This window comes from Delphinapterus leucas, chromosome 9 (genome assembly GCF_059928025.1).
Source record: "Delphinapterus leucas isolate spDelLeu-1000000601 "Yukka" chromosome 9, BTC_Dleu_Yukka2, whole genome shotgun sequence".
Lineage (NCBI taxonomy): Eukaryota > Metazoa > Chordata > Mammalia > Artiodactyla > Monodontidae > Delphinapterus > Delphinapterus leucas.
Genome location: NC_143137.1, coordinates 17,982,452 through 18,008,682, shown reverse-complemented (window position 1 = coordinate 18,008,682; position 26,231 = coordinate 17,982,452). Strand labels below are relative to the sequence as shown.

At 40.3% G+C, this 26,231-nt stretch overlaps 1 protein-coding gene across 10 annotated transcripts in view; it reads left to right on the top strand.

Annotated features, from left to right (window-relative positions):
- Positions 1 to 26,231, top strand: part of CALD1 (caldesmon 1) — a 181,230-nt gene that overhangs the window by 152,195 nt on the left and 2,804 nt on the right. For 8 of the 10 annotated variants that reach the window (XM_089917365.1, XM_089917364.1, XM_089917369.1 and 5 more), the window contains 8 exons: positions 4,242 to 4,384; positions 8,439 to 8,697; positions 11,237 to 11,377; positions 15,957 to 16,000; positions 16,099 to 16,180; positions 17,999 to 18,136; positions 18,607 to 18,702; positions 24,229 to 24,309. In XM_089917365.1, the coding sequence (XP_089773491.1) occupies positions 4,242 to 4,384; positions 8,439 to 8,697; positions 11,237 to 11,377; positions 15,957 to 16,000; positions 16,099 to 16,180; positions 17,999 to 18,136; positions 18,607 to 18,702; positions 24,229 to 24,309 (984 nt within the window). The remainder of the gene's footprint in view (positions 1 to 4,241; positions 4,385 to 8,438; positions 8,698 to 11,236; positions 11,378 to 15,956; positions 16,001 to 16,098; positions 16,181 to 17,998; positions 18,137 to 18,606; positions 18,703 to 24,228; positions 24,310 to 26,231) is intronic. The other 2 variants (XM_089917367.1, XM_089917375.1) reach the window with 1 other exon arrangement.

The following is a 26,231-nucleotide window of genomic DNA, read 5'->3' as shown; positions in this document are numbered from 1 at the left end:
CACATACTGTAAACAAAATGTTTATTTTGTTTACGGTATGTGTTCCTCCCTGTTTCTAATAGAACTTATGGTGGCTTGGGAGTGAAAACTGAATGTGAACACTGCCCAGTTAAAAGCAGGAGAAAGAGTAAATACTAATAACTAGAAAATTGAATTTGGCTCTAATGAAGCAGCTAAAGAAATTGTTAAACGTGTTGGGAACCATTGTTCTCATTTTGTAACAGAAGAACACCTACAAATTCATCTCCCAAAAATGAAAATTACCTTGGGACTAAACTCAAACAGAAATATCCCACATGGGTTCATCTCTAAAGCTAGTGTTTTGTGGGGAATATCTTTCAGTCCAGAAGGAAGAGGGCATGAAATCATAACTCAGTGATTAAGTTTATGTGGAGCAGGAGAGGCTGAATAACTGTTTGAATTCATCCTGATTTAACTCAGTTCACCAAGACGTGATTCGTTTTTAATGACCAAGGCATTCTGTGTTCATGTATTATGTCCGTGAGCTAGAAGGGGCTCATCAGCAGTCATCCAATCATCCTTTTGCCTCTTTTCAGATAAGGCCCCAGTTCAATAATGGCCATGGTATGATGATTTCAGACCTGCCTCTTTCCCTGTTTGCCCTCCAGCACATTCCAGTGTCCCAAAACTTGGCCTCTTTTTGACGCGAGGACAGATTAGCTCCTCAACCCAAGCTTAAAAAAATCTGCTATTCCTGTTTTAACATTGCATACATAAATTACTAGTTGAAGGACTAGATTTTCCCCCTCTCCAGCTATTTGTGTAGTTGCTTCATGTAGATAACTTTAAATCATATTTTACATGATTTAGCCATTTTAAACGCCCTCCTCCATCCCCACCCCGCATCCCACCTTTTTGTTCCCCCCCCTCAAAAAAAGTCTTTCCTTTGAATTCAAGGAGCTACGTAGGATAGGTAAACACAAACGTCAGGTGAGCAACATTTCCAGAACTCACTCCAATACCTTACAAAAAACCTTCTTTCTCCCACTGCAGTTTAACTCTTTGTGGTGATGGATCGCAGGTGACCAGCAACCTGGAAACCTAATTTAGCTTTTTCTCTTCCCCAACTATAAAATGCCTCCTTTTAATTTAAAAAAATTTTTTATTGACGTATAGCTGAAGTGCAGTGTTGTGTTAATGTCTGCTGTGCAGCACAGCGATTCAGTTATACATGTGTATGCATTCTTTTTTTTGATATTCTTTTCCAGTTTATCATAGGATACTGAATATAGTTCCCTCTGCTATAAAATGCCTCCTTTCAGTTCTTGACCCCAGAGCTCTTTTTTTGTTCTGCCCTCTAATAGGAAAACAGTTTCCAGCAGAGCTATTCATATAATATTGAAACTGATATTAATATCACATAGGCCAAAGCCTCTCACTAAACATCAGTGTGCATGCTGATCACCTGGGAACTTGTGAAACACAGACTCTGACTCAGTGGATCTGGGTAGAGCCTCAGCTCCCTGGTGAAATCCATGTTGTCCGTGGACCAGTAGCAAGTAGCAAGGATATATATCCACGTGGTAGACGTTGGACTTGGAAAAGGAATTGAGGCTTCTGAATCTAACAAAAGTATATTCAACTTAGTCTGAAAAACTGTAACTTGCAACAGTTCTTTTCACTATTCTGGAATCAAATGATACAAAGCGATACAGCACAGAGACTGGAGTCTCAGTCCTTTCAGACTTGCTCACAACCTTCTGAGTGTCTCTCTGGCACAAGGGCATGTCACTGGAATTCCCACCCCACACACATACACCCATGTGTTATCCCACTGAATATCCCAGGTACCCATAGTGTTATCCCAATGATCACATTTGACCAGAGCCTTTCATATGAGCATGCTGGTGTTATCTGTATAGCAAGCATTTTAGCTCCTTCAGGATACATAACCCCATATTAATCCATCAGCAAAGATTCTCTTCATGGTAACATTTTGATCTAGAGGCTCTAATGCTTTTCCGAGTGGGCTCAGAATATCCCATTAGCTTAGGTTGAATCTGCTATAGAATCCAACCCACTGTGCTTCTTAAACTGTTATGGAATTACTTTATTTATTCATTTCCCAGAAAGAAAAGATAATTTGCAGTCAGCATCATTATCATTATTTCATTGGGAATTTTTCTAAGAAAGTCTTCCAAAGAGAATAGAAGCATACCATCTACCATAACTTTGCCAATAAAGGCAGAGCTTGAAAAAAAGGGATTTTTCTTCTGTTAGACATGTATTGTTTTACAAATCTATTTTATACACATCTTTGGATGGTAAATTAGGTAGTACATTATGGGAGGTATCTGGGAAATATCTCAGACTCCAAGATAGGAGAAACCAGTTAAAGGGAATTTCTCTCTGTATAGCGCTCCGCAAACTATGAGATTTGACTCACAATTTCTTTCATGGGTTCCCTGAAATGGGACCCCCTCACCCTTAAACGTGTATCCCCAGATAGTTCTTAACCAGGATATAAACTCCAGTCCATAGTTTCTGGAACTATACCCAACAATGGTAGGTCAAAATGAGAAGAGACTTTGCTTGCTCCTGCCTGCCCAATGAATACTGATTTACCATCAGGCAAGGATAGTCACCAAGGAGCCTTATTAAAGCTGTAGGACAGACTAGGAGCTTCCTTCTCTTCTCTGTCGCCTCTCAGGACAAATCTGGAGCCAAGAGGGAAATGACAGGATGAAAGATTAGTTAGGGGTCGTCTAGTGCACCCCTCTCTTTTTATGTACATGGAGCCAGCATTCCAGAAAAGATAGGTGACTTAAAGTAACAGCTAGTTTGTTGACACAGCAATAGAACTAAAACTCGCATTACAAAGCTCTCAGAGAGAATGGCAAAATAGCAGCCCCCCTCTTCAGCATGTCCAAGGGATGTCCTAGATATATGCCCCTTGGAGAAAGATTAAAGTCTTAACTGATTAGGGTAACATGGTAGTGAATAGTCCATCGATAGTAATTTAATCAAATAATACTCAACAAAGGCAGTCAGGCAAAGGACTACTGAAGGTTCCTCAGTAAATAGCAAAAAAATGTCCTCTGCTTAGTAAAACATGCACTTTGGCGGGGGTTGGGTATCTGAACTATAACAGCTGAGAACAAGTGAGCGATGAGGTAAGGGGAGACCATCCTGGGCAGTCCCTGAAGCTCTGAGTTCTTACGCCCAAACCCTCCTCCTTAGGTTTCTTTATAATGTTAGTGCTTTGTCACTGTTTGTCTTGAAATGAGAAATAATGAGCCTCACCTGTTTTCACACTCATTTTTTAAGAATGGGTGAGATGATAAAGTAATTTGAACTCCTTTACCCCCCCCCCCACAAAAGCTATGTAAATTCAGTATACTTTGAAATCTGTCTCACTTACTGTGAGGAACTTGTAACACAAAACCCACACAAAAAAAATTAAAGCTAACACCTGCTCTCCATGTCTCACCTTCCTCTGTCTTCCACAACAATCATAAAGCCACTTCCAGAGACTAAATTATTACCTTCAATGGAAGTCAAAGTCTACCCTGGAATTTTTCCTGTTCCATTCTATCTTTAATGGTTGAGATGACTACAAACATGGCCCCACAGGTCTCTGAGTCATCCCGCTAAAAGTAGGGTTATTATGTCTTCTATCCTGGGGACCCTAGTTATTCATTTGATTAAAATATTTAATCAAAAATATTTGATTAAAATAAAATCAAATTCATTTGATTAAAATTCATTTGATTAAAATGTCTTCCTCTGACACCTGCCAAAATTGGCTTGACAGATCCGGCTCAGTAGGCTTCTTATTCCCTCCTCAACACACCTGTGTCCTTCTCAAAGAAGTGCCCTTCATCCAAGCAACCTGGCCATTCTCCCATCAAGGCCACACTAATAATTGCTCCTCCCGGTGGGAACTGAAAACAACCACTCTTATGTGGAGTTCCCAGAACACAATAGTTTCTAAATGGTAACACCTCCACTACTTTTGAAAATAAAACCTCAGTGCAATAAGGGATGATCCTGACCTCCTAAAATTGTGGTCAAGGTCCTTGCTCAGAGGCTAGAGGACCACAGCTTATGCTCTAAGAATTTCCTCTGATTCCAGCTCTACCACATCATTCTCCGGTAGTTTGTTTTACTTCTGAGTTTTCTGGCTTCCTAACGATGTTGGGTCTTATTTGGTGATACCAACCAAAACCTAATTAAGATTATTATCATTATGTTTCTTCCTGATATGTACCGTTGGTTAGATCAAAGATGAGAAGACTAAAAGGGACAAAGAAAGCAAAGAAGTTAAGAGCTTCTTGGATGGAAAGAAGGGATTTACAGAAATGAAGTCGCAGAATGGAGAATTCATGACCCACAAACTTAAACACACTGAGAATACTTTCAGGTAAGAAGTTGTGGCTAGTTAACAGTGACTGTGTTCATATGTGAAAAAATAATAGTAATAATCAGTCTCCCTACCCTGTGCTTCCAGACAGAAATGTGCTAAGAGGCAACCTACTTTTGTTGTGAGGTCATTGGCCATCGTCTTACAGATACTCAGTCAGCAGGTCTGGCTATCAGTCACTAACAGGAGACCAGCAGGCATTGCTCAGACAAGGTTTGATCTGCTTTTCCCATTATTTGGCAAGGCAGATCATGCTTGGCAGCCATGTTTTTGTTCACTGATCTAATATGTTCATGTAAGATCAGTTTATTAGAAAACATTATGACTGGAGTTGTCATTGACCCATTCTCTGTATGGTCCACCCAACTTCATAAGAGACCCTTCTCAGTACCATTTTAAAGAATGTATTTTCTAAAGGTTGTAAATAAATTGCTGCATGAAACTTAGATTTCCCTGTGGCCAAATACTTTGGAAACATTGGGTTAAACTAAATGAGTCAGATCTCTTTACCACTTTGAGAGCCCTTGATGTTAATTTGCCTTGGGAATCTCTAAGAGGGAGGAAGAGGGCATGCAACTAATGCTCCAGTTTTGGGAAACCCTCTTGCAGAGCTTCAGCTTCCCCTCCTTATCCCCTCCCCCATTACGGCGATTGATTTTAGGACAGATAGACAAGTATATGCAGGCAAATCCTCACTTCTAGGTGCGTTGACTATGGAGAGCCCCCCATCAGCTTTGTAGAAGGACTCAAGTTGCAGAAGCCTGCCATGGACACCTGGCTACCTAACTCTCTGTGCCCCATTCCTACACACACACTCCCTCCAACCGCTAGTGCCAAATTCCAATCTCTGTTACGTCACTGGCTGCTGTGCCAGGTGTTCTGGAAAAGAGTCTTGGGTCCCCGTAACATGGATTCCCATGGGGCTGTTCTTTGGCAGCCGCCTTGCCTGTAGACCCTGTTTTCCGGAACACTTCAAAGAAGAAAGTTCCCAGTAGGTATTGTATGGAAGTCAGACTGTTCCTTACACCAAAGCCTGTGTAACGTCCAGAAGCAAACGGAACTACTAAGGATGGACATTTCCAGCCGCTCTAAGATGTTACGTAAATATCGTTGTTCCCAAACAATTTTTCTACACAAAAATTTGAGCAGAAACCTAGTCACAACTATCCAAAAGAGAGCCGAAAGCGCATGGAAGAAAAGGTGTGTATTCAAAGACTAAATAAAGTGTGAAGGAGTGAGAAGCGTAGAACCTATAGATGTTACTTGGGATTGGCAAGAAAGTAGATGTAAAAATGAAGTTTATTAGCAACTCATAGAAAATCTAGAAATCAGGTTTGATTCAGGCTGATAAGCTGAGTGCAGAGCTTGCTGAAGCGCCAGTAGTTTAATGTGTTAAAGCCCTAGAACAGTGTCAGGTTCATAAAAAGTGTTCAAAGAATATTGCCTAATAATATTAGTGTTTAATTACTTGATAGTTTAAAACATGTGTTGTAGATAAGAGTACAATTTTGTTAAGAGAAATAACATTAAAAAAAATCTCTCAGTAGAAAGAAGTTTGGTTAACAATCGGCAAACTTGTCAACCAGCTTCAGTCAAAGCTCAAATTAATAATTAACATGCCCATCGTTTGAAAATCCAGATAACCGGGTAACTCAAAGAGAGAAGTCACAAGGGATGGCAACAGATTAAGCAGTGAGAACCCGTAAATGGGACTCTTGCTTTAATTTTTCTATGTCTGGGCAGAAAAAAAATGAAACAAGCTGCCACCATATTGTTAGTTTTTGTTTAGCTGCCAACATACCTTAGTTTTAGTTTCAGTTAGAAGTTGACGCCGATAGAAGCAGAGACGCCTCATTTTGCTCCATATAGTAATAAGGTGAGGAGCCAGGAAGGGAGTAAGAGCTTCTGTTTACCTTAGCTTAGTGCCTAATAGTCTAACTGAAAACAAGCTGTGTTCATGGTGAAAGGTCTGATGTTCATCTCAACTTTCACCTAGCGAAGCCAAGGATAGAGGAAAGAACCTTCTGGAAGAAATTTCCATATTGGTGCTACCCTAATGCTGAGGGCATGCCTGCATATCTGAGCAGAGGTGATGTGGACAGGACTCTTGTTCCTGTTTTGAGCATAGCTCCTTTTGTTGGATTTAATTACTGTTCCCTTTGATAGACCCGTTTTCTTATAGCTAAATTGTTTTCTCTAAAACGTGACATGAAAATCTCAATTCAAGGAGCAAGTTAAGTACCCATCACCCAAGGAAACCACCAGTAACATTTTTTCCAGATTTTCTCTATGTATATACATTCAAAACACACACACACATATACATATAGTATGTATATGTGTATATAATTATAAATCTCTATTTTAAAGTGATTCTTGCTTTGTGCATAGCAATGTATCTTAGCTAGCCTTCTATACCAGTGAATATAAGCCTACAGTTAATGTTAGAGTGTCCCACTGGGTGGATGGGTCATGATTTATTTAACCAGTCCCTAATGATGGGCATTTGAATGCCCAATATAAAGACTGAGTGACACCTAGTGGAATCCAGAGAAGTTTCTCTAGGCATGTGTTTTTCAGTCCTACCAAACACTAACACGATGAACACAGAGAGTAAACTCATCTCTGAAGATGGAGAGACTTTAACTGAAAGGGGAGAGTTCCTCTCTGGAGTCACAGGCCTATGGGCCTTTAAGACTGAAAAGGCAATACCAAGTTTTAAGGGACGCTCTAACCTTGAATGAGTTAAAAATAAAAGTTCATCTTTAACCATCAAGAACGTAGCACAATATTTTTTTAACTTTTTAACCTCAACTTCTAGTAAGAAATTTTACATCATAACCCATTACACATCTACATATGTATTTATAACTGAAACAAGCACATCAAGAAATGGTCTTGGGCTTCCCTGATGGTTGAGAGTCCGCCTGCCGATGCAGGGGACACAGGTTCGTGCCCCGGTCCGGGAAGATCCCACATGCCGCGGAGCGGCTGGGCCCGTGAGCCGTGGCCGCTGAGCCTGTGCGTCCGGAGCCTGTGCTCCGCAACGGGAGAGGCCGCAACAGTGAGAGGCCCGCGTACCACAAAAAAAAAAAAAAAAGAAAGAAAAAAAAGAAATGGTCTTTTCCCTTGTTCCATGCAATGCCCTCTGATGTTTTCTAGTTCATTTTTTAAAGGCTAATTACAGTCCACTAAATAGATTTTCCAAGCTGCAGCTTGAAAAGCATAGTCCTAAAGGACATAGTTTATTCAGAGCTACCTCATTATTTTAAAAGCATGAGACGTACCTCATTATTTTAAAAGCATGAGACATACACGTAAGATCAATATTGGTAACTGTGTAATCTTGAACTCATTTTCTGTTTTATTCTTCTTGCTTCATAGCTAGAAACACTGTGCCATTCTCTACATGGAATAAATGATACTAGACCGTAGTAATTCATCTGTTACAAAAGCATCAGAAATGGGCTACCTATGTTCAGATACAGTTAAGAATGCCCTCACTACTTGTTAATGAGTATTTAAACGAGATTTCTTCTTTTTGTGGCTGAATGATATTCCATTGTATGTATTTTTACCACGTTTTCTTTATACATTCATCCATCAATGGACACTTGGGTTGTTTCCATACCTTGGCTACTGTAAATTATGCTGCACGACCATGGGGGTGCATGTATCTTTTTGAGTCACTGTTTTTATTTTCTTTGAATAAATACCCAGAAGTGGAATTGCTGGGTCATATGGCAGTTCTACTTTTAATTTTTTGAGGAGCCTCCACAGTGGCTGCATCAATTTACAATCCCACCAACAGTGCCTATTTGCCCCCATTGTACAGTCAAGGAAACCCAGGGTAAGTGGCAGAGCAGGGACTCAGATTCAGACCTGAAGATTCCAGGTGGACCCCAACTTACCCCTTGGACAGGTGTGAGGATCCACTGTCCCATGAGGGCAGTGGAGATTTCGGTGTGGGATGCAAAGCCTGCAGACCGACATCCCCTCCCTAAGGCGAGAGGAGGGGAGCTGGAAGGCAGACGTGTGTCCAACTCCTTTGCAGCCGCCCTGGAGGCAGGGCCAGCGAGGCCAAGGAGGCTGAAGGTGCTTCCCAAGTGGAAGCCGGCAAGCGGCTGGAGGAGCTGCGCCGACGCCGCGGGGAAACTGAAAGCGAGGAGTTTGAGAAGCTCAAGCAGAAGCAGCAGGAGGCGGCCTTGGAGCTGGAGGAGCTGAAGAAGAAGAGGGAGGAGCGAAGGAAGGTCCTGGAGGAGGAGGGGCAGAGGAGGAAGCAGGAGGAAGCCGAGCGGAGAGTCAGAGAGGAGGTAAGGCGGGTGCGGCGTGGCCCGTCAGGGGTCTTACGTTACCCGAGCCCATGGGGATGCGTCTCTGGTGACCCTTCCAGCCCCGGAAATAGTTTCTTCCCGGGTGAACTGCTGCTGCTCTTTTGAACATGAATTCTTACAAATACATTTGAAGATTAATCAGCTTGCTGTGTGCTAGACACGGTTCTAAAACTTTTATCCACATTAGTTTATGCAATTCTAAGAACTCTCTGATATGGGTCGTCTTCTCATCCCCATTTTACAGATCAGGAAACTGAGGCACAGAGAGGTTTTTGTAATTTTCCCCAGGTCCCACTTGTCCTAATCCATGACCCTGTAATGTCCCTCAATAAAGAACAGTCAGCAGAGAAGGATGAGAAAGTCTGCAGATTGGCTGCAAGAACCGAGCCACATGATCGTGATAGTTGGTTTTTGATATTTGAAGAGGTTTTATAGAGAAGATTCTCAAAAATAGTTTTTGGGGTGTTTTAAGTGGAAGAGTCAGTAACTAGATTGTTCGTTACTGTATACCCAGGACCCAGCCCAGTGCCAGGCATGTAGCAGCAACCCCGTAATTATGAACAGATGAATTTGTTCCGTCTTTTTAAACAGAACTGAAAACAGATAAAGTTACAAGAAGGCAAATTTTGAAAACTGAACAAGCGCTTAACCAACTACTGTAAGCATTGCTGCAGTTTACAAGGTGCATTTTTTCCTTTCATCCTGAGATACATTATTCTCATTTTACAGGCAAAGAAGTGGGAATCAAATAGTTTGAGTAACCTGTGTGAAGTTACTTGACTAATAAGTGATAGAATTGGTGCTGAGACCCAGCTTCTCCAACTCAGCCTAGAGCTTTTCCCACAAATCTTGGGAGATAGTGATCTCCCATCATTAAAAAATATGTAAAAAGACTTTAGATGACTTTCCGACATGGATCCTATACAAACATTCCCTGAACTGTGGAAAGTTTGGATAAATTATTTCAAGGTCTCTTTCAACTCCAGCTCTAAATGAGCCAATGATCTTTGGTTAGGAAGTAATTGGGATGATAGAGCTTTAGAATCAGACACTCTGCCACTGGCAAGCTGGGACCTTGGGAGAGTCACTGGACTGCTCTGAGACCTCTTTTCCTTAACTGTGAAATATCTACTTTCAGGATTGTGGCAATGATTAAATCATTGTATTCATGGTGCCTTGTACATAAGAGGCACTCAGGAAGTCATAGTTATCATTATTGTTATCTAGAGGAGCAGAATATCAATGAAAGCAGAAGAGAAACGTGAACTCTGAGAAGTGGATTGGACCTAGGAGGTGATTCGGTCTAACCTCCCACCAAGCACAGTGTCTTAGTTCTGGCTGCTGTAACAAACTGCCATAGACTGGGTGGCTGATAAGCAACAGAAATTTATTTCTCATGGTTGTGAGGCTAGGAAGTCCAAGATCAAAGTCCAGCACATTCTCTGTCTAGTGAGACCTCGCTTCCCAGTTCACAGACGGCAGTCTTCTCACTGTGTCCTCACAGAGCAGAAGGGGTAAGAGAGCTCCCTGGGGCCTCTTTTGCAAGGGCACTATCCATTCATAAAGGTTCACTCTCATGATCTAATCACCTCCCCAAAGCCCCACCTCCTAATACCATCACTTTGGGGGGCTAGGATTTCAACATATGGATTTTGGGGGGACACAAATATTCAGTCCACAACACACAGGATCTTTCTGCAACATCCTCTGAGAGATGAACATCCGGTCCCTGCTTGAGAACATCCAGTTTGAAAACTACAAAGACTACATAAATCTCTCAAAAAAATGTTCATAGAGGTTATGCAGTTTGATGAGAAGACAGGGGAGAGTATTTTAGGCCAGGAGTGAAGGCACAGAGGGGTTAATGAGACAGATTGTAAACATCTGTGATTTCACCACTAGGGTGCACTATCTACACCACTTCAGGTTTGTCAAGCCATCTAAACTAACCTGCTCAGCTGAGGTGTGGACAACCATGAAATCGTCTCTTGTACAATTTAGTAAATACAGTAACATACATTTATATAACTTTGCACATAAATCATCTCATTTGTCTTCGCAACTCTCCTAGGAAGCAGGCGGAAGGGATACTTACTTTACATGCACGAAGTGGAAGGTCAGTCCTAGATGACTTGACAGGATGGTGATGACAATGATGATGGTCATTCTGAGCACTAGTCTAAGCATTTTACATGGGCTTTCTCATTTCGTCCTTGTTAAAGCCCTAGTCAGTGGATATTATTATTATCCCCATTTTACAGATGAGGAAACCTAGGCACAGAGCAGGCAAGTAACATGGCCAAGGTCACACAGTTGAGAAGGGGCAGCCCAGAGTGCTTGTCGACAGTTAGACTCACAAGCTCAGGCTTAACCTCTGGTGCCACCCTTGAGGAAGGGATAGCATCCTTTCTAGAACCTGGGTCTTTTTTCTCTGGGACTATGCTTTCCCCTACAGCACTCTTCCCTTTTGGCTTGAAGCTGATATTGACGTCCTTGTTATTTGTTCTTTCTCTCTTAGGAAGAGAAGAGGAGGCTAAAGGAAGAGATTGAAAGGCGAAGGGCAGAAGCTGCTGAGAAACGCCAAAAGATGCCAGAAGATGGCTTATCAGACGACAAGAAGCCCTTCAAGTGTTTCACTCCTAAAGGTTCATCTCTCAAGGTACTTTTTCCCCAGAAAACCTTCTTATAATACGTCTATTAAAATATAATAGAAATGTGATTTTAGCCCCTGGTTTAGTTATTGATTATTCGAAGTTTTGCTTCATTTATCTTTTTGCTCCTTCTTTCAGCAATTTCACAGCTTCTTTTTGTTTTCAAGGTACGGAAAGGAGAGAAATAAAGTGGAGAAATTTTTGTCTGTTGTTTATTAGATCTTTGGTATACATTAAAAAGACCTTTGGTGATTATCTCTGGATCTCACTGACCCACGCCCTCCACATGCCTTATTACTTTGAGCAAATAAAAATGGAAACATTTAAACTTTATAAAGTGGGCAAATATATTTTAAAGGTTTAAGCTGCTTTTCATGCTAATGTTCATTTTTTTCCCTTGTCATTATTAAGAGCAGCACAACTGGAAATGGTACATGTCAAATTTTAAAGCTGTTATCATGGGAGGAGATGAAATGTGACTCGGATAGGCTCCTTTGCCAGGATGAGTTTGGTCCGACTGCTGCCTTCATAGAGCACAATTCCTAGTGACTTGGAAGTGCTGCTGAAAGAAAAGAGAATGAGCAGGAAGGAGCCGACTCAGGGAGATGATGGGATGGTTGCCATGGAGGAACAAGAACGCAGGCTCAAATACACGTTTTTGCTTATACAGTTAGCGTGTTTTGAGTACCTGACACAGTGAAAATACTCAACAAGTATTTATTGAATTAATGCATGAATGAATGAATCTTCAGGGATTGGAACTTTGAGCAGTTTTTATTTTATCCTCATTTTCCATCAACCTAGCTAGGTTACAAAGCACTGACAACAGGTAAAGCCAGTATAGAATCATAGCCAGGCTCCAGCTGGTTAATGTGTGCACGTGTGTATCTGTCATTGTGTGTGAGGTCTAATGTCCACACTAAAATGATCAAAAGCCAGTTACTTACGTTTTACAGTTATTACCTGTTTCACATGAAAAACGGTATGTTTTATCCCTAGATAACTTCACTTAGTCTTTAGAATGGACTGGGTCCCAGTCCACCATAGTTCTAACTCCTCCCAAATAAACTCCTTATACTTGAACCCTCGTCTTAAGAGCGGCTTCAGGGGGAATCCAAACTGAACCACAGGGGCATTTTCTTATTTAATGTTTGATATTTATAACAAATCTAATGTGCACTATGTGCTATGAAGGCGAGAAGCACAAAGCGAGGTCACTGCCCCTAGGGCACTAATATAGTTGACTGCCTCAGGAGAATTCAAGAATTACAAAGGTAATGAAGTGCAGGCTACCAGCTCAGTGAGGTCTCTAAGCGGGCACAAGGAGGAGAGAGAGGCTTTGTTGAGTAGGTGAGCCTCATGTATGGATCTGAAATTTGAATTTCGTAAAATCTTCCTATGTCACAAAATATTCTTTTGACTTTTTTCCAACCATTTAACAATGGAAAATGTTCTTAGCTTTTGGGTGGGTGGAGGACATGGGCAAGTGGACCATAGTTTGCATACGCCTACTGTAGGAGAAAGAGCTGAAAGGCAAACCCTACTCAGTGCAGACCATCTCTGTGCAGGCACCAGTCTGGGTCCTTTTATTCCTGGCTCATCAATAATTAAAGCAAACCATGTTCTCTCTCTTTCAACCTTCCTTCAAATGCCACTCAAGCTAAGCTTTCCTTGAACTGTCTTGGGAACATGAGGAAAGTAGTAGTCAGTAGTAGGAGGATGGATGCAACCCATCCTCCTCCAAACATCTCTCTACCTAGTTTCCAATTTAACTTCTCTAGTGTTTCCATCAACCAGACTCCTGGGTTCCCAGAAAGCCTTTTGTCTACTCACTCTGGTAGAGAGGCACGTGTGAGCAATCAAAGTTGATATGTAAAAAAGAAAAAACACATTTTTAATTTCTGTGTAACAGAGACATGCTTTCAAGAACAGGCAGTCTAGTGCTTTTCTCCATAGTATGTGCCTTGAAGAACCTGCTGTGGCTCTTGTTTTAGAACTTAATTTCATGTCCTACAATTGAATTCCTGCAACTATTGATACTCTTGGCCCTGCAACTTTTATAAATGGTCACAAGCTAACATTGTCAAGTGCCAGTGGGAGGAGAAACATTTGATATTTGACCTCAAGATATTATCAACTGGTGTATTTTGTTCATTCCTCATGACTTATATTCCTTGTCTGAGAAGCTCAGAACCTGGTTTCTCATAGTTAAATTATGCTAGCAGTGAATGATTTTTCTTACATAAGACATGCAAAGAATAAGTTTTAAGTAAATTAAATTTAGAATTTTGTTTTTATTATTATTGTTTTCATATACTGATGGTGGAAGGAGTGTGGAGTAAGGAGAGCGCCAGTTTGCTGAAATGTGTGGGGGTCTTCCCTTGAGTTTTACAGGGACAACACTGCCACCTCTTGGTCTTCAGAAGAACCAATTTCCCCCTTTAAACTCCTTACGCAGGAGATTTAATTTACAAATTTAGTACAAATTGTTACATTACCCAGAGTCACTAAGGGCAGGAATTTTCCAACAAGAGTACATCAGCAATGGATGGTAAATCCTGATAAAATGTGATAATGAAGTCAAGCTATATTGAATATTGTAGATACAAAAGGAGAAGGTAGGGTCTGAGAGCCTCTGTAGTGTGAATAAATCTGATGGCCAAGGTTAAGAAGATGATCCCCGAGGCAGAACGATGCTAGAGGTGCTACAAAGAACAAGTCTCATCTCTGCCTCCCCTCTCCACCGGCCTTTCCCCACGCTGAATTGTTCTCCATTATTCAGTCCCACCACTCTACATGCCTCTTGGTTCCCCAAATCTTTGTATATGTGTTTGTTCTGCTAGAAATGTCCTCTCCCCTCTAACTCATGCACTCCCACCCTCACTTTCATGAACTCATTTATAAAGCTGTGTAAACTATAAACTACAAATCTCAGCTCAAATACCAGAACATCTGAAAAGCCTTCTCGAGCTCCCCCATTTTTTTATCTTTAATATGGTACCCACCACTGAATTTAAAATTTTTCATTTATGTGTTCTACTAGTCTCCCCTACTGACTCCTTAAATAATTGGAACCCTGTCTTATACATCGTTGGGTGTTCAACTTTATATAATAGTACTCACATATAATTTATTGGTTGGTTGGTTGTTTGACTGACAGGTTGGCAGGGTTAAATCAGGATGGATAGATGAGTGAATAATATTAAAGGTGCCAGTGCATTACGTGGTTCTAACGTGTTTTACCTCATTCAACTGGGAACTTTTTCTCCAGAAGTGCACTTCTAAGTTTATGTTAAAATCAGAAAAATAAGATTTAAGACCCTTTACATCTCATAAACTCAGGGATACCTATAGCATTCTTTTGCATAAAGTTTTATGTTTAATGAGTTTGATTTTATCTTTGTAAGAAATCATTGGAAAGGATGAAGTGCTTAAGTAACATCTTTAAAAGTATTATTCGACTGATATGAGGAGTGAAACACGTTTTCCAAAAAGCTTAAGGGTATTTATTAATAATCCATGAGTCCTAGGCCAACAGTCCAGAAAAAGCCATGACATCTTAAAGATTGTAGGGGACGGTCAACCACACCAGCCTAGGGTAAGTGTAGCCTAGGAGATTCCTTGGCTGCCCTGACCAGGGCGGAAAATGGACCTGTGTGCTTTGCGCATATGCAGTCATATGCAAAGAAGCTGTTACTATTTGCTGATGATGGTGATGCGTGGCAGAGGCTATTTCTAGCCTGGAGTTGGGTATCATGAGGAGTCAACAGATATTTGCTGACTTATAAAGAACATCTGGATTTGAGTGATGCAGTTTCAGTAAAATATAATGTTTGATTTAGCAGCTTTAGTTGTAGCAAAATGTCTGGCTTTTAAAAAAGGAATTTATTAAAAATGACTAAACTGCCCATCAGTGTATATCCATAGCGGTTTCTCTGGGCTTATTTCCTTATTTCCCACTTGGACTCATAGGGCCTTCATGAGAGGCCTCAGCATTCCTGATGAGCTGTGCCCCAGTTTCACTCATCCCCACCCCCATCTCCTATATTCAGAGCAAATTAAGTTCAGCAATCGGTTCGACAGCTATCAAATTAGAAAATCAGGCTAAGCAGTAAGTGAATAGTTCACAGTTCCTGGTTATCTTTCTTATATATATAAATATCAAATCGTTATGTTGTATACCTAAAACTAGTGTAATGTAATATGTCATTTATACCTCAATAAAAAATAATGGAAAAAAATTTAAAGTACATCAGAAAGCAAAAAAAAAAATTGTTTTAGTCTTGAAATGTAATTATTTTGCCCTTGATTTATATTATTTCAGAGGCATTTTAATTCCACTTTGTCTCCAGAACTTCATATTTCTCTATTTTCTTCCAGTCCTACCTTCGTCTCCCAAACCTCATTATCAAATACCTTGTACGTAGTTTTCCTCTCTAGCAGAGGTGCTGTGCACAGCACCCTCATGCTCTTTGACACTCTTTGGTACTTTTATTCCCCACGTTCAGGGAAGATAGTAGTATGGGCTGAGAAACACTGTTTATAAACTGAAAATATTAACTGGTTTTATTTTTTTCCAATTCCTAGATAGAAGAGCGAGCAGAATTTTTGAATAAATCTGTGCAGAAAAGGTAATATGGTTGATTGTTGAATTGAGAATCATCAGCCATTATATGTATGGAACAATTCTCTCATTTTTATGTATGTATGTGTGTGTTTATTTACTTAGCAGTGGTGTTAAATCAACTCATCAAGCAGCAGTAGTCTCCAAGATCGACAGCAGACTGGAGCAATACACCAGTGCAATTGAGGTGAGAGATGTCCTCAGAGTTATGGTCAAACGAATCAACTCTGATTATATAAATAATCATAGAAACACTTAGGACGATAATCAAGTCCAGTGGTGTTAGAATGTTAATGATGTTTTATAACTAGTTAGAGAGAAAACAATAATAAAGACACATTATAGAAGAGTTCTAAATAAATTATTGTTTACTACTTTCCACCTGTATTCTTTAGGGAAGGTGTTACTTTTTTTAATGAATGAGTTTATTGTTATTTAAATATATTATTTATGTGTTCACAAGTATATCTTCAATATTCTTAATTCCTTATAAAAGGTGTTCCCATATATAGTTTTAAACAGGCCCCTTACAACCATGATTAGTCCTCTTTTATCTATAAGAACTTTTATTATCAAATAAATTGGTAGTATAAATTAATATAAAGATGATAGCCAGCTGGAATTTAATGAAGTTCAAATTGATTGTTTTATATATGAAGGATCATAGTTTTATGCTTCTGTCTAATCCAACATTTTTTCCGCCCAGTTGACCTAGGGGTGTTACTCTATTCAGAGATAATGTACTATATTTCCAAGTACCAAAACACTAAGAGGGTAGGGTGCCATTGATCAAGATGTGATCCTGGTTTTTTTCTCCTTTGTGTAGACTTTAGTCAGTGGTTTTAGTTGCCTGCTCTGAAGTAATTGGATCAGTTTGATTTGATTTCTCCTCTCCTTTGTACTGCAGAGTGGAGATACCTGTAAAATAGTTCATAACAAATGATAAGAGGGAATAAGAAAGAGAGAGGTCTGGCTGATTTATCAAGTGAATAATCAAGTCTCAACATTCAAGAGGAGATTTTCAGAAGATTAAATGGCCGCTAAATCATAAGACGAATTGCAGATAGATATTTCCTGTGGTTGAAATGATCACAGCTCTAACAGGGTTAATGAAGCCAAAACTGTGGCTTCAGGCTTCACATAGTCCAGCAATGGTGCCACTCACCCTGGCTGCCCACCTTGATGACACACGCCAGAGGCCCCAAAGCAGGGCCAAGAGAGAAACTGCATGATTTGGGGTACGCCCATCACTACTGCTGGAAAAGTATCTTGAATGCACACCTTTCTTTTTACACCCGTTCATTCCTCCTTCCAGTCTCCATGCAGTGGTCTCTCTGTCTTTCAGTCTTTTAGCACACCCCCGTCTCTGGTCCCTGGCATGTACTGTTAGCTCTGTGTGGAGCCGTGTTTTCTCCTTCGTTCACCAGCCTCTTTCAAGTCTTCCATCAGATCTGGGTCTGAATGTCACATCCTCAGAGTAGCCTTCTTTGCCCCCCTGAACTAAGTACCATTGTCCTATTGTGTGCTCTCTTGGCGTGCTTACGGCACCACACTCATTTTTCATAGCACTTACTGCAATGTGAAATAATAGTGTATAACTAATTACTGTCTCTCCTATTAATGTCAGTCCACTGCAGCTTACAGAGTGGACTGTCTTGCGTACCACCATGCCCCCAGAGCCTAGCACAGTGCCCTGCACACAGCAGGCACTCAAGAAGTGTCTGTTGTAGCAATGAAGTAGCATATCACCTTAACAAGAAATGGAGTCCCAATGAAAAGCATATTTCACTTTCGAAAGATCCTCTGAAGTAGATATAATGGTTTATTTGGAGGTAGAGATGTCATCAGAATGTACTTTCACAACAGAAATTATGACTCTCATTTTTGGTGAAGGCATTTACACAGTGAATTTGTTAAGTGATAGTGTTGAAGAAGACAAGCTTACTATAGTTTTACGAGGGCAAACTTACCAGCACCAATCCTAAAAATAATTCACATACTTCAGGGAACAAAAACTGCAAAACCTACGAAGCCAGCAGCCTCGGACCTTCCTGTTCCTGCCGAAGGCGTCCGCAACATCAAGAGCATGTGGGAGAAAGGCAGTGTGTTCTCGTCACCCACTGCATCAGGCGCGCCAAATAAGGTGAGCAGAGGATTGCCGACTTTTAATTTTGGAGGTTGGGTTTTTCTTTTTTCTTTTTCTTTTTTTTTTTTTTTTTTTAGGAATCACATAGTTAATTACAAAAGCAGTGAAAAAGGTATAATTCTTACTTACTTTTGCAATGACCAAAAAGCAAGCTCAGGAAGAATGTGTTCCTGAGGCTAATAGACTATGCACTGTGTTCTGGCCACAGGCCTCTAAATACAGTACCCAGAGTTAATCACTGACCTTGGGGTTGGGGGTAGGAGAAGTGCAGGGGGAAGAACACCAGATAACATACTCTTTAAATATCAGGTTTAAGGTTTATTTTCGTCAAAATATTCAATATAATGATCAATAATTGATCAGTGTTATGTGAAATAATACTGGATAATATTTTGAGGTTGTTTTGAAATTTTCTTTCCAGGTAGGTTTTTTTTTTTCTTTAATATTAGATGCTTGGCCTTTTGTAGGAAACAGCTGGCTTAAAGGTGGGGGTCTCCAGCCGCATCAATGAATGGCTAACCAAAACCCCAGATGGAAACAAGTCACCTGCTCCCAAACCTTCTGTAAGTAGCTCCAGGTTCTTCTGAATTTGTCTCATAGCTCAGCTTCCAGCAACAGAAGAAAACAGGCTGTTGGTCTACTTGCCTGGGAAAAACAAGGCCGTGACTGCTGAATAACAAACAAGGAGGGCTTCAGATTGAGGGAGAACAGTCCCGAGCACTATAATTACCCAGAAGGTAAAATGGGACCATCACCTCTCCACCCAGAGCGTTGAGGCAGTTCAAACTTACACTCTTAACTGGTCTGCATGTTTAGCTTCTACTCTATAAATTACAGATAGGAATTTGAAAATGAAAATGTCAAATTATCTTGGCCATTTCTCTGTCAAGAGCACCCCTAGACTTATTCCCAAAAGAATGTGTATGTTGGCTATTTGAACCCATGTTTTCTAATTTGCCTAATTTCTGTAACTTAACACAAAAATACAGTTACTGGGTAGTTGTTGAAATAATTGCTGTAATTTTCTTGTCAACACCTCCAAAGGAAAGCCATTTTAAAAAAAAAACAACCGTAAAAGTAGAAACTATAAAAACTGGTTATGAATGTTATTTTTGGAAATTTAAAATTTTCTTATTAAGTGTGGCTATCTTACTATAAAAATATTCTTTTAACCTTTTCATTGAATGTATTTGGTCATTGCCTTGCATTTATCGTTATAATCAAAAACCTTATTAAGCTCCCTACTGTATACTGGTGAACTTTCTCTGTTAAGTTGGCTTTTATACCTTTGTTGGTGCCCAAGGCAGCAAAGCCTCAACTGTCACAACCTCCCCATTCCAGAGGTAGAAGAAAAGCTTTCCAAATCCTAGGCCTCTGCACTGTTGAGCATTTAGTTGCATCCCTTTGCTCTATATTTAATCTCCAAATTCACTAAAGTTTCATCACTTTTCCAATTTAAAAAGAAAAGAATGGAAATATTTCCATACTTTTCTTGGGTACAATTCCTTGTAGTCAATTAATATTCAGCTTGAGCTTCTCTGCATATGGGTCTTACAAGAGGTATAAAACTAATGTAAACCCAATTTACAATTGGACAGTCTTAATATATTGAAAAGAAAATCTTTTTCCTCTCCCAGTAGATATAGGAAAGGGGACCTATAAAAGGAGACAGTCGAGGTGAGGGATCATACCCACAAGGTATGTGATCTTTAGTGCCTCAAGTTTCCCCAACACCCCAGGTGACATAAAGAGTGGAAATTATTTTTTAAATGGCAGTTTATATAAAGTTTTGTGGTTCCAGATCAGTGATTATTAACCTTTTTGAATTATGGACGCCTTTGAAAACCTAATGAAATGTAAAGACCCTCTCCCCCAAAACACTGCATATAATACAAGTTCAGCAAGTTCGTGGACACACTGAAGGTTTCTCATGACAGCAAAGATAAAGAGAGAAGGGTATATGTTTTTCTTCTTTGATGAGTATGGTACATTGCTAAAGGAGATGGTCACTTTTACACATGTATTTGCAACCTGTTTCATTTCTATCCCAGATTATACTCATGTATTTGGTTCAGGACTTGACCCATACTCTTCTATCAACACTTTAACCGATAAGCCTATCATCTATGTCACCCTAATGGGAGGGTTAAAAAGATTCAATACAGTTATTATTACAATAGGTATAAATGAGTCAAGGTTTCCACAGAAAGCCCCATTTTCTGGAGTTATTGACGGCCTCCTAAAAATGGCAGGACAAAAAGGCATTACAGGGAAATTACAAAATCATTGCCTGCTTTATCTAGTATTTAGTAAGTAATTTGCTAGACTGTCTACTAGAGGATAGAGGAGAAAAGGCAGGAAGAATGTGGCAAGTAGTATACATCATAATGATCTCTTCTTCCCCAGGTCCCATTGGATTTGGTACATTAGTGTGGCTTCCTGAATAAAGGCCAGGTGGAAACAAAGCAAGGTGTAATTGATGTTGTAAATAAAAGGGCAGTTTGAGTAGATCGTACTTAATATATAACTTTGAGCTTTGTGCACATCCCAAGAGTAGTAGGCCCAGCAATGTGCCACGTCATGAATAGCAGTATGGCGGTCTCTTTGGGGAAATATATAACTTGGAATTTAGTAAGGCAGGAGGGTAACTCACAGACACTACGGATCCAGCAGAAAAGAAATGAAAATGTCCAAACTGCTGGAAAAGGCTGGACGGATCCTGCAGATACATAAAACTTGTCAGGCAAAAGGTTAAGTCCCGGAAGGCAGCTTAGAAAGACAGGTCAAGCAAAGAATTTTGTCTAGGTCTTGTCCGGGGGGGTGTGACACTGGTGGCCTGCAGCTAAGATCTGTGTAGTCAGGGCCATTGTGCTTTATATTCCTTCTTTTTTTTTTTTTTTTTTTTTTGCGGTACACGGACCCCTCACCGCCGCGGCCCCTCCCGCTGCGGAGCACAGGCTCCGGACGCGCAGGCCCAGCGGCCATGGCCCACGGGCCCAGCCGTTCCGCGGCATGTGGGATCCTCCGGGACCGGGGCACGAACCCGCGTTCCCTGCATCGGGAGGCGGACTCCCAACCACTGCGCCACCAGGGAAGCCCTATATTCCTTCTTTTAAATTATAATTTGAACATGTTTTTAAGGTGTGGAGGCATGCATTCTTTAACTTGTTGATTCCTTCTTTTTTAAAATTTTCTTACACCAGCCTCTTCAGGCATGTGTTTCCAGCCTGGCCCTTCATGGCAGGCCTGTGAGTTTGACACCCTTGGGATTCTGGTCAGACTGACCCTGAACCCAGGATGTCAGAGGATTACCTAAAGACAGCAGCAAATAGGAGGCTCCCAAAGGCTCCCTTCTAATTTGGGACCAGAGGTGATTTATTCTCAACCCCTTGTTTATATTCCTTGGCATGTATGGGTGAAAGGGAAAGCCTGGGTTTGCGTTTGCAGATGTATGGCATGTGGCCATTAAGGAAAAATCAGAGAGAAATTCTTTTACCAAAATAGTGCTCACCCAGTGAAACCTCAAGAACCAGGGAAAGAGTAATCCATGGGATTAGTGTCCGGTTCTAAATAAAATTCACTGAAGAGAAAAAGCATCCTCTGCTACTAGTTATGCATTAATTTTCATATAATTAAAAGTGCTCAAAAGCTTGTCAAATCAATATTATTTGGGTCTCTGAAAACTAGTAACTTATTTAAACATTGATCTGCACCTGAGTCTTTACTGGGACGTCTATTGCTATTTGTGGGTAGAATTTATAGGACTTCAGTGTAACTTTGTAACTGGAATTCAGTTCTAAGTATGTCTGTTGTATCTGGTTAGTCTGTTCTTTGTGTCTAAACTACATGTTATATACAGCAATTAAAATGCTAATTTGTCTTTCTTTTTGTTTAAAAAAAAACCCAACATTGTCTTTCTCAGCTGAATTTTCTTCTTCATTCTTTGATCTCTGGTTGACTGGAAACCTGCTTCCCTGCCTTCATTTCTCCCTCTTCTTCTGGAGTGGGTCTTTCTCTAAAATGTAGGCTGGTCAGGTAATTTCATTTATATTTCCCATTTGAGTTAAAATGCCAATTTACTGCTCAGATGTTCATATTTTCTTAAAATGGACTCTTTAACTCTTTAAGTGATCTCAAATGATTCATAGGTAGGATTCAAGGAAAATACAATTCATTTTCTTTAGTAGAAGGGTATTCATGTGAAAGAAAAATATTTTTCTTATATGAATCAAATAAATAAAGTAGTAATAGCCGCTTTCCAGAGCTTCCATTAGCATGTTCCTAATTATAGTTTCCAAATTTTTAAAACAGTCTTCCAGACAATTTGGCAGCTTCTACTTACATTGGCGTATGTAGTGGAATTCTTCAAAAACAACCTGATTTGTTGCTTACTGGTTCCAAGTTAAATAGGTGTAACTCTCTAATAGAATATCAGGAATCCATGTCACAGTGAAAATCCAGAAATTCAGTAAGATTAAGGCAAATCTGAACTGCTTCACATGGTAATGTTTTTAACCAGTGCATTTCTAGTGTTGCAATCTCAATAGTATCTACTAAGAAAAATACATGTCCATTTAGACTGGTGTCCATGGATAAACGTAGTTGCTATTAGCTTTGCCTTCCTAATGAGAAAAGGGTTTGCCAAAATCAACATTACTATTTCGGTAAAACACATTTATTTTCTACAGACTACCTTTGCCAAGTATTCATATAAGCAAACGCTGGAAGAAGAGTAAATGGAAACAGAAATTTGGATCCTTATCCAAACCAAATTAATTATGAGGTAGTAAATAAAGATTCAAAGATATATAGCTGTCATTGACCATATTTTAGTGTTTTCTTCCCAAGATCTTTACATGTTCTCATATATGTCATCAACTGTCACTTTCTCTTATGGGTACACTTTGTAGTAAATGTTTAATTTCACGGGGCTAGGTGCTCCTGATACACTTCTGAATTACCCCTTGCTCCTCAGGAAACACAAAATGATTCTAATCTGAGGAAAGTGCAATTAGAAAAATGTCTTAGATTGGGCTGCCCAGAAGCAAACCCTAAAATAGTGGTTCGTGTGCAAGTAGTTTACTTGAGACATGAAGAAAACACTATAGGAAGTGAGGCAGGAAAAGAAGTCAGCCAATAAAGAATGTTTATTAAGCAAGTCACTACGTGGGCTGTTAAACATAATCCTGCTGGGAAAGCCTGAAAGCCACCACAAAACACATGCTTCCGAGTTATCCTACCTGAGGCGTGAGCGAGTCTGAGAAATATTCTTGCACCAAATCTCATGGGTGAGTGGCTGAAGACTGCTCCCGGGGGTGTTAACTCTCTGGATGTCCAGCCTGCCTCCTGGGAGCAAGGTGGGCATCGGCAGCCAGAGGAAGTCCTCATGCAAAGAGATGCAGTGTTGGCCACTGGAAGTCCAGCTGGTACACGTTAAAGTCATAAGGGCTGGGGGCCATGGGCAAGGCACCAAAGAAAAGTTAATTGGCAAGGGGTGAGGTCCTTATCCAACCCCCTCAAAATTATTTAAAACTAACCTATGCTCGATTCACTTCTAAGGACATAGAAAGTTAAAAATTGGCTATCTCATTTTAAATATGCTTATATTCCAATTTTACTGGTCAATAAACAGTTATGTCCTTGGTGAATGACAGGACCTAAATGCTGGATAGTTTCAGCCCATTCTCCTGTCACAGCATAGGTCAGGGTCCATATAAAATAGCTAGCGGGAAGCAGCCGCATGGCACAGGGATATCAGCTCGGCGCTTTGTGACCGCCTGGAGGGGTGGGATAGGGAGGGTGGGAGGGAGGGAGACGCAAGAGGGAAGAGATATGGGAACATACGTATATGTATAACGGATTCACTTTGTTATAAAGCAGAAACTAACACACCATTGTAAAGCAATTATACCCCAATAAAGATGTTCAAACAAACAACGGCTAACGATCCTTTTGATTCAACCCATTTCAGATGACTAGGATAAAGTGTATTAAACAAATAAACAAACAAAAGATGTGGTGATTTATTTAGACCTGGCCAGAAAATATGAAGAGCCACCCATCATTTTTTTCTGCTTTCTCTTCATTAGGATTTGAGGCCAGGAGACGTATCTGGCAAGCGGAACCTCTGGGAAAAGCAATCTGTGGACAAGGTCACTTCCCCCACTAAGGTAATCTACCGGAAGATTTGTTTTCCACAGGTTCTCTTCCTGCTGTATCCTGCAGTATGCTGTCCCAGGGTCAAAAAAGAAATAATGCTGATCCACAGAGTCTTGTCTGGGTAACCATCAGTTTCTAAAGACTTGTGTATGGTACCGTGAAAGGCAATGTCACGGAGCCTTCAGCATGGTAGGTTTGTCAGTCATACAAGGTGAATAGTCTAGATCCGTGGGATGGCTCCCATTAAGACATTCTAGAAACACCATAGTGGTAGGGGTGTTGAAAACAGAAGGCTGTGTGGTATAACCATGGTCTACATTTCCTTACAAGGTCCAGGCTTGGAAATCAGAATTTGCAGATCACCTAGGAAAGAATGTCTGTCTCCTTGAGTAGTTTCAAAGCTGCTTTCTGGAACCATTCTAAGGGGTTACATTGCCAGCAGCCTAGGACTCAAGGCTGATATGGCAAAAAAATTGAAATAATATTCAAAAGTTAGCAAAATTTGCTACCCTATGAAAACTAATGGCTAAGAATGCTTGGATTTGTCTTTCTTTGGCCTTCTGCTCATCCTTCACAAAGTGGCCTGTGGTCAATATCTAAATGATGCACAAACTAAAAATAGGACCCCTTGTTGTACAAGGAGCTAATTCAACTCCTAATTCCCCATTCAAGTAATAATTCCACTCTTCTCTCTTGGTAGAGGGAAAATTGAAAAGAGAAAAATCAGAGAGCGACAATAAGTAAGATTAGAATAGACTGCTTATGGGCTGATGTAGAACTCTATACCCAGAAGCACTTTTTAAGCAAACTCAGGACTGAAGAACATCTCAAAGGCAACTGAAGAATCTCTACAACTCACCGAAGGGAGAGAATTGCTTCCTCTTTCCTACTTTCTACGACGTGCTGATAAGTCTGGTGCAGCTTCCTGAGTGTGTTACATCTTCTCCATTAGTTAAGTTTTCTAAATAACTGCTAAATATATTCAAAGTACCAGTAATAATTTTCACCATTACAAACCACTAAAATGTAATGAGCATCCACTATATGCCTTCTCAACCTACATTATCTCATTTGACTCTCCAATCACCATTATTATTACCCCCATTTAGAGTTAAGGAGAATGAGGCACAGAGATATTAAGTACCTCTCTCAAAGTCACACAGCAAATAAGGAGCAAAGCCTGGATTAAATTCAGGCAGTCTGTTCTGAGCCTGCATTCTTAACCCTTATACATGCTGCTTTTTTTTAGGATTGCATATTCAGCAGAAAATGTAAAGTTCTAAAGTTCCTTGTACAATTTTCTTCTGGTGGAATGGAGGGGAATCATTTTGTAGTTTTTTTTTTTTTAAACAAAGAATGAACTTCTGTTGGCCTAAGCCATTATGACCCTTCTCGAAATGACCTTTCAGAAATGACAGTCTAAATGTTTATATAGCCTCCTTTCTGAGTAGGGGGTGTCGGCCGTCCATAGGCCATCATCACAGGTTTAATAGATCCCCTCTGGACGACATTCCTCTGAACCAGGGTTCTAGGAAGTAGAGTAAAGATATGATCTGGAATGGTCGGTCTCAGAGAACACCGCTCACATACAACATGAATGGTACTCCCTGGAATTATGCAATAATGTGTGTGGTACAAGGTGGGACGGTGACAGGGTGAGACTTCATACACATACATACTGCCCCCTCCTCCTTGGTCTATACCACAAAACTCTTTCTATAGCAATAATAATAACATAACCAGCAGGCCCAGAGCTGAGTTTGTGAGGTAGCAAAGTAGGTAGCTCCTTTGGTCCAAAATGTCAAATTCATTAGTATCACGCAGTAATCCCTTTGAAATGAAACTATACAACACATTTGAAATTGCAGATTCATAACACTTTAACATTTGTGAATACCTCAGCAAGAATTTTTAGCAGCTAGCTGAGGGAAAG